Raw genomic sequence first — 13,662 nt, forward strand, 5'->3', positions numbered from 1 at the left:
CATTAAATAAGTCTCTAAACCGCCCACACCATTTCCACATCATGAAGGTTATAAAGCAAACCTGTTAGAGCAAGACAGCTGGCTCACAAGAAGATAAACACCAGAAACAAACCACGTCTTTTTAGAGAAAATGGATGCATAATACAAATTATTTTAATTTGAAGGAAAGAAAGATTATGGGATTCCCAAACTATCTTAGTTCCTAAGCCTGCAGCACCTCAATAATTTTTTCCTGGTACCCCGTGCATCTAGAGAAATGCTGAACAGGTCTGTTTATCATGTGGTAAGACTTAAGCAACTTATGTTTTCTATCCTAAAAACTTGCTAACTTTTAAAAGTAAGGCACATAAAAGTAATGCAGTGAATCTAATATTGAAATGTGTAACTAACCCCAGCTGCTACCTGGCTCCATGACCAACACACGCCAGAGTTCTATTCCCGCAAAAATTTCCCCATCACCTGTGAATTTGTTGTGGCATCCATCCCAGAGCACTTCTGAACACTATTTAAGACAGAGGGATCCAACAAAGGAACCCTAGCTACTCTGAAATTAACCATGGAAAAATGTTTAGAGGCCTAATACCCTGGCTCTGGAAAGTAACAATTAAGTCAAGGTCCAATACTCACAAGCCTGCCTGATTCTTTTGTGGCACTTGAGATAATGTCTTCAGAAATAGTCTGAAAAGTCCAAGGTGCTTGCCTTCCACACTCCAGCCCACTTATGGGTGATGGCTCATCTCCCTTCCGTCTCTGAAGGTGAGATTTGTAGCCTCAGTGTGTGCAATGGTGTCTGGATGGAGCTGGTCTTAACCACTATCCAACAGGTCAATGCTACTCTGAACTCTCAACATCTTAAGTGGAATTGTGAAGTTGGCTTGGGTTTCACTCAATCCTTTGGATGTTCCTGGTCAGTGTACTTCCAAATTAAACATGAGCAATGGTGTAACTGGAGATTATACATGTATAAAGGCCTGCCATGCAGATGTGCTCAGTTAAGTGATGCATTTACTTTTTCAAAATAGGGAGGCAAAGTAAATGGTGGAAAGAATATAGGCTTTGGAGTGGGACAAGTTCTAGAGCTGCCAGTTGTGTCCTAGGTGGGCTGGAGTGTGGAAGGCAAGCATGAGCCAAGGTGAGCCAGGGTGCATCCCCCTGTCCCACTACAGCAGCACAGCCTGGCCTGACGAGGACGCCTGCAACCCAGACCCACAGTCCACGAACTCGACCTTCTGCTTCCTGACAAGGGGTGGGAAATCAGGAGTGGGACAGATCTGAATGAGATTGCAGCACTACCCAACAGCATTGGTACTTTCCCAAACCCTGATTAGCATAAATTTGGACCAGTTGTGCTGACTGAAGTGCTATATAAGCCCCAGAATAGCACACTTAGGCAGCACCTCTATGGGGTCCCCCCTTTCCCATGGCGAGGGAATTCTGTTTGTCTTCTTCGGGTGTGAATAAATCATTTTCTTGTATTCCACCACCTCCATGGATTTCATGCTTTGGAATTGTGAGATAAGAACCAGGAAAGAAGTTGGCAGTGAGCTGTGGGGTCAGTCACAACACCTGAGGGCATGGCCCCCATTAAGAGCTGTGATACTGAAAGCTGCCACTCAGTGGTAGTGAGGATGATTTGAACTTTGCCTGCAGTAAAACCCTTGACCCTCAGAGCTCATGCAGGCAGTATCCCTGCTGTGATGAGCTGTTAACACTAAAACAGGCTTTCTTGGCACTAGAGGCTACAGTTCATACAGACCACCCACCAGCGGAAGCAGAGAATCAAGTTTCCTCTCAAACCCCAGTTTCGCAAGTCTAGGTTTGAAATGGATAGACAGTCATCAACTTTGCATGTTGTTGTCTTCATATGTAACCCAGGGTTAAACTTCTCAGCATGCATAGTTAGCATGAGGGTTAAATGAGAATAGGTACCAAAGCACTTAGAACTGTGCTTTGAGCACCAGAAGTGTCATGGGAGCTACCATCCTAATGGGTGATTTCCATTTCACATGGTTCATCTCCCTGCTGTCTCCGAAGGTGAGCTTCAAGACATAGAAATGGAACTGTACATCATATGCACCAGACACATGCCACTTTATACCTCTCTACTGATCTAGAATGTTCTTCTGATATCGACTCCTTCCTATAAGTTTTTGCTCAAATTCACATTCGGTAATATACACTGTATTTTCCACAGCTGAAAACCTCCACCCCTTTCCCTGAACAATTTTCCCCTTAGCACTCATTGCCTTTTAATATACTACTTTGATTGTTGTTCATTTTGTCATAGTAACCGAAACCTCAGGAGGGCGGAGATTTTGGTGTGTTTTGTTCATGGATGCCTTCATCTGTCTATCCCATACAGGAGAGGCACTTAATTATTTGTGGAACTGAATGGACTTTATTTGGAGGAATTCTCACTGGATTTTATGATTTGTGGTTAGGGTCCACGTAACTTGTTGGACTGATTCTGAGAAGTGATTACCTGCTTTTATCCTACACTCAGTAAGGTCTGCACTGTATTTTAATTGCTATGGTGTGAACCTTGGCAACTGGCCCATGTCTCAGTGGCATCATCTATATGTGGGGATAAGAGCATCTCTACTCCAAGAAACTGGTAGGGTATGTACACACAGTACCTGGCATGCTAAGTATCACAGGCTGTTATGACATATTGGAGACTAGCCTAGGACCCTGTCCTCTCGTCCTGCTCCACATCTCTGCTGCTTGCTTGCCCAGATGTTCATTCTCCTGACCCATCCTTTCTTTTTTGTTTCCTGCCTCTTAAAATTATCAAATCAAAAACAGATGTCAAGCTCTCTTCAGCAAGCCCTCCCCCACTTTTTAAAAATTTAAGCATTTGTCATTAGGTCCAAACTTCAGAAGTGCCAGGTAACTCCCAGACTAACCTGTGCCTAGAATAAAGATTTCATGTTTTAACAATGTGATTCTGAGAAAAATTTCCATGAAACAAAAAGGAAATTATTTTCACAAGTTTCTTTGTTTGGCCTTAATCCAAAACTATTTTAATATTATTAACTATCACATAGCTTACCCCATTTTGATTTTTTCACCAATTCATTTTGATTTGATTTGATTCATTTCAGCTTAGTTAGCTTAGCCAGACTGTCAAAATTCAAAAGATAAAAAGGACTACGGATGGGGCTGGGGTTGTGGCTCAGTGGTAGAGCGCTCCCCTACCACGTGTGAGGCGCTGAGTTCGATCCTCAGCACCACATAAAAATAAATAAATAAAGGTATTGTGTCCAACTACAACTAAGAAAAAACAATTTTTTAAAGGGACTAGGGATGTAGCTCAGTGTGGAATGTTTGCCTGAGCAAGACTAAAACCCTGTGTTCAATCCCCAGTACTGGGGGTGGGGGCAGATAGTTATTTCAGGGTGTTATAAAATAATTTATTTGCCTTAATATCAATTCAGAATTTCCCTAATGTATATGCTTTGGGGCTTCATTCCAAGGCCAAAGAAAAAGAAAATATCCTATTCCCTGGAAGGGGCTGTTCCATCTTATCTTAGCATGTGAAGTCAGCCTTGCCTCATGCCACCAGCCTTAGCAGGAGGAGGTTGACAGAGAACTTGGCTAAGGTGGGGGTAAGAGGTCCAGAGGATTAAATTTCCAGCTCCCAAAATAACTCAAGTACTCCTGCCACATCCAAGTCAGAGTCTGCTGCGTATTCACACTGGCAGAGTGCCATCTCTCTAGCCTGATAAGCCACAGATGCTTCTCCTCTTCTCAGCCCTTCAGAGTCTGGAGGCCACACTGGATTAAGGGTGCACATGCAAGAAACATTCTCTTTGCACCTGTACCATTCCTCTCATTTAATTTCCCTCTCCTGCCTCCAGGGTCCTGGTAAGAACACAGTAATGCTTTCAAAAACTCAGTTATTTGAGCCTCACTGTCATGGCACCCCCACCACCACCATATCTAAATCCACTACCATATTCAAATCCCACCAGTACTATTTCTTTTATTTCCCTCTCTTCCTTCTGACTTTTCTTTTTTGCTGTGCTGAGGATTATACTCCAGGACTTGAGTATGCCAGGCAAGCACTGAGCTACATCCCAGCCACTACCTGTATTATTTAAGTTAGATCACTTTTTCACTAAAATTTTTAAAGCCTAGCCTCAAATGCAATATCAATTTTTGAATACTACTGCTTCAAAATCAAAATGAGTTTTCTGGACATAAATGAAGTCTCCTTCATAAAAACAATGAAAACAAAAATACATAGTAATGGAATTTCAGTTAGATAGGGCTTCCTGCCGTGCAAGCCCTTGTTTCTTAATCCTGCTGTTAGGTTAAGGAATGCTGGAGACTTTGTTGTTGTTTTCATTCTAATTAGTTATATATGACAGTAGAAGGCACTTTGACACATCCTACATAAATGGAGTATAATGATTTCTCATTCTTTGGTTGTACATGTAGAATCACATTGGTGATGTAATCATACATGTACATAGGGTAATAATGTCCGATTCATTCATATCCTTCCTACCTCCATACTCTCCCTCCCCTCTATCTAATCCAAAGTAACTATTCTTCCCTAGCCCCACCTCCCCTCATCGTGAATTAGCATCTGCATATCAGAGAAAACATTTGGCTTTTGGTTTTGGGGACTAGCTTATTTTCTTAGCATGATATCCTTCAGCTCCATCTATTTACTGGTAAATACCAAAATTTCTTTCTTTTTTTCTTTTTCTTTTCTTTCTTACTTTTCTTCTTCTTCTTTTTTTTTTTTTTTTTAACGCCAGAGACTTTTTAACGGCTTCAAAATGACATATGGTCCTTGGAACAGACCTGAGAGGACCAAAAAAGGGCACCTTTCTTTTTTGCTTTTTGATCCCAAGTCTACAACATGGCTCAAGCGGTTCGCTCCCTGGGAAATATGCTCTGGGATTAGACTCACTAAGGGCAAATTTGAGAAATGTGACTGGAACCTTGCCGTTTTCTTTGGGAGCGGGCGAACCCCTTGCAGACTGAACTCCAGGGCTCCGAGCACGTGTTTCCTCAGCGGGCAAGGAGCGCGGTCGGTGGTTGACCTCAACTGCCAGCCAGTCCCAAGCGTGCCCGCCCCCACGACCGAAGAGGCTTTGGCGGTCTACGAGGGCGCGAAGCGGGCACCCTGAGGGCATCGGGGCACAGAGCCGCTGAGCTTGGCAGCTACCGGCCTGGAAAGCGGCCTCAGTTGCCATGGCGGCGCGGGGCCCGCCCCTTATGATGTCACGGACATCGTCCAATGATAAGCCGCCTTGTGCCACATCTCCCGCACGAGTGCGGCTCTGGTTGCCAAGGCAGCGCGCTTGCCACGCCCTCTTTGTGACGCCACTGGCCGCGTCCAATAGGAGGGCAGCCCGGCTCGCGCTCTCCCAGGCTGGGGACCCCGGTAGCTCAGAGCGTCGCGGGCGGGGAGCTGCGCGCGGGCGCGGCGGGGTCGCCGTTTTCCAGCCAGTCCGCGTTCGCGTCCGCGTCCGCGTCCGCCGCGCCGGCGGCTGCCAGGATGTTCAGGATGCTGAACAACGGCTTCGAGGACGACCCCTTTTTTTCGTGAGTGTCGGATCTGGAAAGAAGGGAGGGAATCGGGGCTCGGGGAAGAAAGGACGCGGGGACCTGGAGGGTCTGGGCGCGGGGCGGGGAGGCTTCGGGGACTCGGGAGCCAGGAGGCTGAGGACCGCAAGGTCCGGGGTCGCAGAGGGCCAAGAGGGCACAGGCTCTAGGGTCGCCGAGCGGGACGAGAGGACGTTGGGGCGTGGGACGAGGAAGGGAGGACCTTGGGGCGCGGGACGGGACCGGAGAATGCGGGAGCCCTGAGGGTCTGGGCGCGGAGCGGGGAGGGTCCGGGGCGCGGGGCGAGAGGGCTGGGGACCGCAGGGTCTTGGGCGAGGGGAGAGGAGAACTCGGGGGCGTGGGGACCGCAGGGTCCGAGGCACGCGGCCGGGCGGGAGCACTCGTGGGTGCGGACTGCGCTCGGACTGGCCATCAGACTGCCCTGACCTCGCGCAGATTTGCCTCGGCAGGTGCGGGACCCTGTAGGTGACGCGGGCCCAGCTGCTGGCGAGAACTAGGCTCTCAGCACCTTTTCGCGACCGCTTTTTCTGCGAATCCTGGCTGGGAACATCTCTTAGGATCCAAAGAGCTCTTAAACTGGGGACGTTTTATGGCTGCGTGCTTGGTGTGAGTAGGTTGTGACCAGAGAGCCTCAGGTGCTAGGTGCAGGTTGCTAGGTGCACTGTTTGTTTCTTTGGTCGCCTTGCTCACAAAGCTAGCCAAGTTTGGAAAAGGGACCCTTTTCAAATGTCCCAGTAGGGCACACAAGTGGACATCCAACACCTGGGTGAACTAGAGCGATTACCTTGTGAGTGGTTTCCAGGGGAGTAATGGCATGCCCCAGGAAGAAGGCATCTGGAGTTAGGTTTCACTAGGATCCAATTTTTTTTTTTTTAATTCTTCCTTTGACCATAACATCCGCTAATTGGATACTCAAGATAGCTAGCTTTGTGATGCTTTTTTGCCCAAGTGTTTTGCCAGTTTGAATTTTGACTTTCTGTCCTAATTTATTTTGATTATTGAATTTTGTCTAGCTTAAGGACCATTTTTTAAGGTTAAAATATTACAGCTTGCTGCACAGGTTTTTAAAATTTGTTTTTAAAGAAAAAACTATCCGTAGATTATTAATTCAGCCATTGAATAATTCTTATGCAAATGTGACATCAGTTCAGTGACCAGTTTCTGAGTTGTATTGTATCCCTGATTGTAAGAAAAGGAGCAATGACCTTAATTAAGCCATGAATGTAATTAGTGTCTGTCTAGCAGAAGTGTAATTTAAGTGTTGGGTGAATCCTTCAGGGCAAAGCCATGGTTGAGATTCAGAGTCAGGAATAGTAACAGACCACAAATAGTAGGCATGAGTCAAAGAACTCTGTTCTCTGTGCTGAGCACAGAGAAGGTTATCAACTACCTTGAGTGGGGCTTTCTTCACTTTCAGTAGCTGCCTTCAAAAGCAGGCAGCCATATCAGAAAGTAGGATAACAGGATTGTGATTGACTTTACAAAAGCAATTTCATGCTTGTAATTTCTTTTCTTTAATTATACATAAAGTAAACACACTTGGGGATACAGGAAAAAGAATGAATTTATATTTTATTTCAGATAATCTTTCATTTGACTCACCCCTTTTATCCTAACCCCAAATGAAATGAGTATCCATTACTTTGATGAGTTAAAACACAAGGAATTCAGACGTGGCAAACATGTTAAGTAATCCACTGACCTTAAGAATATACAAGAGAAGTGGAACGCATAGCCTGTGTCCACCATTTTCATATAGATACTGCCTGGGTTGAGAGCATTGTAGTGACCTTTTGATTCCCTAGTGGAGAACTTAACAGGGAGAGTATTTGATAAAAGCTGTTCAGTGGTGATCTGGTGTCCTTCACTCTCTGTCTTGTAGTTAATTTGTAGTATTTTGTTGGTTGCTGAAAGTAATTACTATTTGCATTCAAAAATGCCATTAATGTTGGCATTTTCTAATGAGAAATTTTCTACGTAAATTTTCTACTATCATTTTCTATGTAATCCATTAGTTCACAGTTGAGCCTAGTCAAGCACGTTCTACTAACTTACTAATTATTTAAAAGTAGACAGACAAAAATACATAAACTTCTTGGAAATAAAATTAGAATTATTAGTTTCTAACAAAATAGAGATAGATTAATAAAATATGATAGATAATAGTCAGATTATTAAATGTTTAAAAGATTTGAATAAAAAACTCTGTACTTTTGAATTCAAATATATCCAGTTTCAGTGTTTACCTTCTCATAATAGTATATATTAAACAATTTATTTATCAGAAAATTAAAGGAAAACTTTTGGGCCAGGGATGGTCTCAGTGTTAGAGTGCTTGCCTTGCATGTGTGAGGCACTGGGTTCGATCCTTAGCACCACTTTCAAAAATAAGCAAATAAAATAAAGGCATACTGTCCATCAACAACTAAAAAAGAAAGAAAGAAGAAAAAAGGGAAACTTTTAAAGTAATAGTTTAAAATTTGATGTTTAATGTTTTACTGTGTATTTGGGACTTAGAAAAAAAACTTGTGTATCTAATTATGTCAGGAGCCGAATTTACTTCAATGAGAAAATTTCCTTATTTTCAAATATGCTTTCTTAAATGCTTTCTATTGTAATTTGGTTAAAAGCACAAGTGTTAAACACTTCCTGCCATGTAATTTTCTCTCAAGAATACTACTTTCTATCAAACTTGTATTTGCTTAATTTTAACAACTGTGTGTGTGTGTGTGTGTGTGTGTGTGTTTAAGTATGTATAGACAGGAAAATTAATATGAAGATAAAATAATTTTGGCATCATGATACCCTCAAGAATGTGGATTATAAAACTTCAGATATATTTAGCATAAGCCAGACTTTTCTACTTGGTATAGAAACATGAACTTTGAATCTTATGAGCTACTAAAATGAGTTCCTGAACAGGAAAATCTACAAAGAATAGCTGTGTTACTACTTATATTGGTTAGAGATGGAAGACAAAGAGCAGGCTAGTGGATCTGCCTTATTTTAGGAATCAGTTACTGTGGTACTGAGCCAGCCAGCTCTTGATATAAGCATAATATTGAGATCTGACCAGCCTTTGGTCCAAGTTCCCTACTGGTTTTCTCAGGAGTTGCTTCTGTTGTCTTTGGGTTGACAGGAGCTAAGATACACATACCCCCAGCCTCCACTATTTCTTGTGCACCATAGAGATGATTGGGTTGATTGGAGAACACTGTTGATTGGAGAACCTGTGCACTGATGGCGCTGAGAGTGAGTTCTCTCCTTGTGCAAGGGTGCATGGACTGTTCTGGTGGCTGGGAGCATTCTCACAGCAGGAAATAAAGGAGTCACAGCTTTCAGGGTTGCTTGCTTCCATGTTTTCCCAGTCAGTCTGAGGAGGGCCCTTCCCTAAGATGTCACAGTTGGGCCTGGTGCGGTGGCACATACCTGTAATCCCAAAGGCTCAGGAGGCTGAGGCAGGAGGATCATGTGTTCAAAGCCAGCCCCCAGCAAAAGTGAGGCATTAAGCAATTCACTGAAACCCTGTCTCTAAGTAAAATACAAAATAGGACTGGGAAGGTGGCTCAGTGGTCGAGTGCCCTGAGTTCAATCCCCAGTATCCCTCACCCCCGAAAATGATGCTATAGTTGGGTTCTAATTAGTATTTTGACACCTTTCATTCTGTTGCTTAATAAAGGCAAGGAGAATACTCAGCTAAAATACAGGGCTGTGATTTTCAAAGTCCAGCTTTATGCTAAGATCTCAGTAGCTATTGTGACTTTCAACATCTACAGTAATTTTTTTTCAGAAATATTTTGATATGGAAATTTTTTGTAAGTAAATTTTGTAAATTTCAAGTCCTATTTGAGGGCTGGGGTTGTGGCTCAGTGGTAGAGTGCTTGCCCAGCATAGAGTGCTTGCCCAGCATGTGTGAGACATTGGGTTTGATCCTCAGCACCACATACAAATAAATTAATAAAGGTATTGTGTCCAGCTACAACTTAAAAAAAATGTTTAAAAAATATTCTATTTCATAGAATGAAGCTCTATAATCCTTAGTCTTTAATTCAAGTAATATTTCAGGTAAACTATTCATTTGGGGCATTATTTCTAATGTCAAAACTTGGATTATCCAATTTTTTTTTTAAGGGATGAGTCTACTTCAAACTAGGGAACATTTCTTTATGATCAAGAGCTGCTATAATCTTCTGGCCAAGCTTTTTACCAGGACTATGTACAGTAGAAGGGAGGGAGTCTCCTTAGTAAATGGAAGTATCATGTCTGTGATCTGAGAACCTATGGAATGAAGTAATGCTTTCTTACTTAGAAGCACAGATAGCTATATACAGACTAAAGAAAATTGTAACTTGGGTAAAATATGTATTTTGTGTGTGTGTGTGTGTGTGTGTGTGTGTGTGATAGAATCTTTAAAACAGGAACTTATTCTGAAAGGAAACATTACCATCCCTTAAAAAGAACAACAACTCAGTAACTTTTGTGTTTTAATAATTTGCAAAAAAAAAAAAAAAAAAAAAGATAAGGGTTTTGACATATTTTGGGGGAGGCAACAATTTATTTAACTGCTTTGTGAGATAATCTGGATGTTAAACAATATGGAGTAGAAGGAACATTTGGGACCAGATTTCTTTGATCTTGGTTGTAGTTTGTGTCACCAGTCCTGAAAGAGCTTGGTTGGCCATGGTGATAGGAAAAGTAAGTTTGTGCTGACTTTGCTTATGGAAAGTCTGAAAACCATAGGAAGTTTGGTAAAGAAAATAATGCAACCCCATTATCTAGGTGTATTTTGTTTCTATTTTCCATAATATGAATTCTTCCCCGTTGAGATCCGACTTTAAGGTTAAATATCTGTTTATTCAATATATACCATGAGGCACTTCCCTCATCTTTAGCTATTTTTTCAAGTGTGACTTTAGAGTCTGCAAAATATTTGGATACACAAAGAATATTTTTCACATTAATCTAACCAGTTTCAAATTATTACCTTAGACTAGCTCATGTACATGAAACAACTGTTGTAAGATATGAACTTCTTAAAGCCTCATGATATTTTCAATTGGCTGCCCTAGGATAATGAAATATTTATGTGCAAAAAATAATGTGAATGGGGAGAAATACATAAAATACTATTTCTCATTTGAGAAAACAAATGATTAAAATTTTAAATCAAACTTTAAATCAAACTCTTGCTTTTAAAAGTTCTATTTTTACTTTGAGAAAAGTGAATTTAAATTTGAGCAGTGAACCTTATGACCATACCTATGAGCAGTAGCTCTTCTGATAGACACAAGCTGAAGCTTCTAGAAGGCCCACTGGCTCTTCCAGAATGGCCTGACCCATTTTTGTGGATCTTCTGTTCATGTTGCTCACAAACTCACATGATTTTACATATTTAGTGTATGTGTGAGTTTGTCTACTCCTATTAAACAAACAAAAACCTGGAATTTTAAATTAGTCACATTTAGTTGATGAATGTGTGGCCCAATTATAATGCAGTGAGAAATACTCAGTACATTTTATGATTCTGTGGGAAAGTAATAGCTGTTTAATTCTCACTTATTCACAGAACAAAATCTGGTGTTCCCTGAAGAATTTTTCTTCATTGCTGTTGAATCTCATCCACATATCTAAAGGAAAAGTTGGCTGTTTTCCTAAGTAACTGCAGAGTAGTAATACAGCCTTTATATTAGTTACGTATTCTAAGCTCTGCGTGTTCAGTGAGTGAAGCTCTGCACAGAAGGACCCCGTTTTAATTGCCATCTTAAAACATTAGTGGTCTGAAATCCCTTAACCCCATGTTCAACAAAGGTATAACAAATACTGTTAGCAATCTTATTTTTGAGGTGGGAATTAGAAATTGTTCTTTAGCAAGTCATTTATGACTTTTAGAGCTTCTTGAACCTTACTTCAAATAAAAAGTAGGTAGATAGACAAAATTTTGATTTCTTAATTTTAACATAACTTTTTGATCTTTAGGTCTTGATTTCAGAAACACAAATCAGCTTCCTCTCTGCCCGCTAGTATGCTGAAACATGAGCTCTTCATTGTGTGCTGTTAATCCACTCCATTTGCAAGTTGACACAACTTTCTCTTAGCACTAGTTGCCTATGATTCTGCTAGAATAGTGTTAAGGTTTGGATGTCAGGTGTCCCCAGAAGCTCACATATGAGACAATGCAAGAAGTTTAGAGGAGAAATGATTGGGTTGTAAAAGTCTTAACACAATCCTTGATAAGGAATTGAGTGGTAACTGAAGGAGGTGGGAATTGAGGGTGTGGCTATGGGGTATATATTTTATATCTCAAAAATGGAGACTCTCTCTGCTTACTGATCACCATGATTTGAGCTGCTTCCCTCTGCCACACACTCACCATGATGTTCAGCCTCACGTTGAGCCCAGACCAATGGAGCCGGCCTTCTATGAACTAAGACCTCTGAAACTATGAGCCCTCAAATAAAGTTTTCCTCCTCTACAATTGTGCTGGTTGGGTCCTTTAGTCACAGCAGCAAAAAAGCTGACTAAAGCAAATAATGATTCTTCAATTTTTAACAGGTGGAAAGTCTGGGGATGGCAATCTGTTAAACTACTGTGGGGGGCTCAGGACGTGAGGAGCTGGGAGGTCAACAACTGATCCTGGCAGCAACTTGAAAGTTGCACACACTGAAGACAACAGCTTTTCTTAGATTGTCAAAGTGCAATCACAGGATGACCAGCTGCCCCAGCAAGTGGACACAGGCGAATACAGAGGCTCACAACTCACCTAAACAGAAATCCACAACGAGAAACCATCTCAGGAACACCTATGCCTTCTTTGTTGGGGGCTCAGTGTTGAACAAGGGTGAGTTGAAAGCTGGAGAAGGACTGGATCGTGGGGTGTGTTGGACCCTCACTTTTGTGAGTTTTATGCATTAGAGCTCTGGTGAATTTTGGGGACAATCTCTTGGTTCTGGTAGGGTGTTTGGGAAAGTAGTCATCTTAAAATTGGCCACCTCATTCTGGTTTTTATTATTATTATTATTATTATTATTATTATTATTTTGGTAGTTGTAGATGGACAGAATGCCTTTTTTATGTAGTACTGAGGATTGAACCCAGTGCCTCATGCATGCTAGGCAAGCACCCAGCCCCCTCATTCTGTTTTTTTTTTTAATTTTTTTTAGTTATAGGTGGACATATGTCTTTATTTTATATTTATGCGGTGCTGAGGATGGAACCCAGTGCCTGACGCATGCTAGCGAGCGCTCTACCTCTGAGTCACAACCCCAGCCCCTCATTCTGTTTTTAATGAGGCCTGTGATCAGGAGAAAGAGTTTTAAACTATGGGATGGTGGGGGTACCCAACTCCAGCTTCTCCAGCCATCCTATCCCATTGAAGGAGGACCAAGACCCATTGGTGGCATTCAGTGTCCAGGGCACAGATTCACAGAAGCCTGAGACCCAGTCCTATGACTGCTGCCTCTCCACCTCACCAATACTTTAGCGTAGGGCTGTGCACCATGGGCCTTCATTCAGTGTATCATGTACACCCTTCAGCAAAGAGTCACTAGGCATGGTCTGAAGGCAGAAATTAGTTTGAAGAGGCTGAACAAGCTTCTGAACTGAATTGGCTGTGGCATGGATATTGATGTGCTCAGACCAGGAAGTTAAAAAACTATGAGTAATATGTTAAAGGCCTTAGTAGGAAAAGCAGGCAACAAACAAGAACAGACAAAAGCAGAGAGATGGAAATTCTGAAGGGGGATAAGAGAAATGTTAGAGATTTAAAAAAAAAAAAAAAACACTAACAGAAAGAAGAATGTCTCTGCTGGGCTTACTGGTGGACCAAACACAGCTGAGGAAAGAGTCACTTAGCTTGAGGAGACTGAAGCAGAGACTGAGCAGAGACTGAAGAAAGCAATATCCAAAGACTGGTTGGTGCAACTACAGAAGGTATATTATGTGTAGTGAAACTGCAAAAGCCAAAGAAAAAGAGAAAGGAGCAGGTGCAATACTTGAAACAAGAGCCAAGAATTTCTCCAGATTGATGAAAGACATCAAATCACAGGTCCAGGAAGCTCGGCAAACACCAAGCAGGATAAA

At 42.0% G+C, this 13,662-nt stretch overlaps 1 protein-coding gene across 1 annotated transcript in view; it reads left to right on the forward strand.

The window, feature by feature from the left end:
* Nucleotides 1–5,380: 5,380 nt before the first annotated feature.
* Nucleotides 5,381–13,662, forward strand: part of Mlf1 (myeloid leukemia factor 1) — a 31,877-nt gene continuing 23,595 nt past the window's right edge. Inside the window, exon 1 of the mRNA XM_076867758.1 lies at nucleotides 5,381–5,562. Within this exon, the coding sequence (XP_076723873.1) occupies nucleotides 5,516–5,562 (47 nt within the window). The 5' untranslated portion in view covers nucleotides 5,381–5,515. The remainder of the gene's footprint in view (nucleotides 5,563–13,662) is intronic.

Source organism: Callospermophilus lateralis, chromosome 10 (genome assembly GCF_048772815.1).
Source record: "Callospermophilus lateralis isolate mCalLat2 chromosome 10, mCalLat2.hap1, whole genome shotgun sequence".
In the NCBI taxonomy this organism is placed as follows: Eukaryota; Metazoa; Chordata; class Mammalia; order Rodentia; family Sciuridae; genus Callospermophilus; species Callospermophilus lateralis.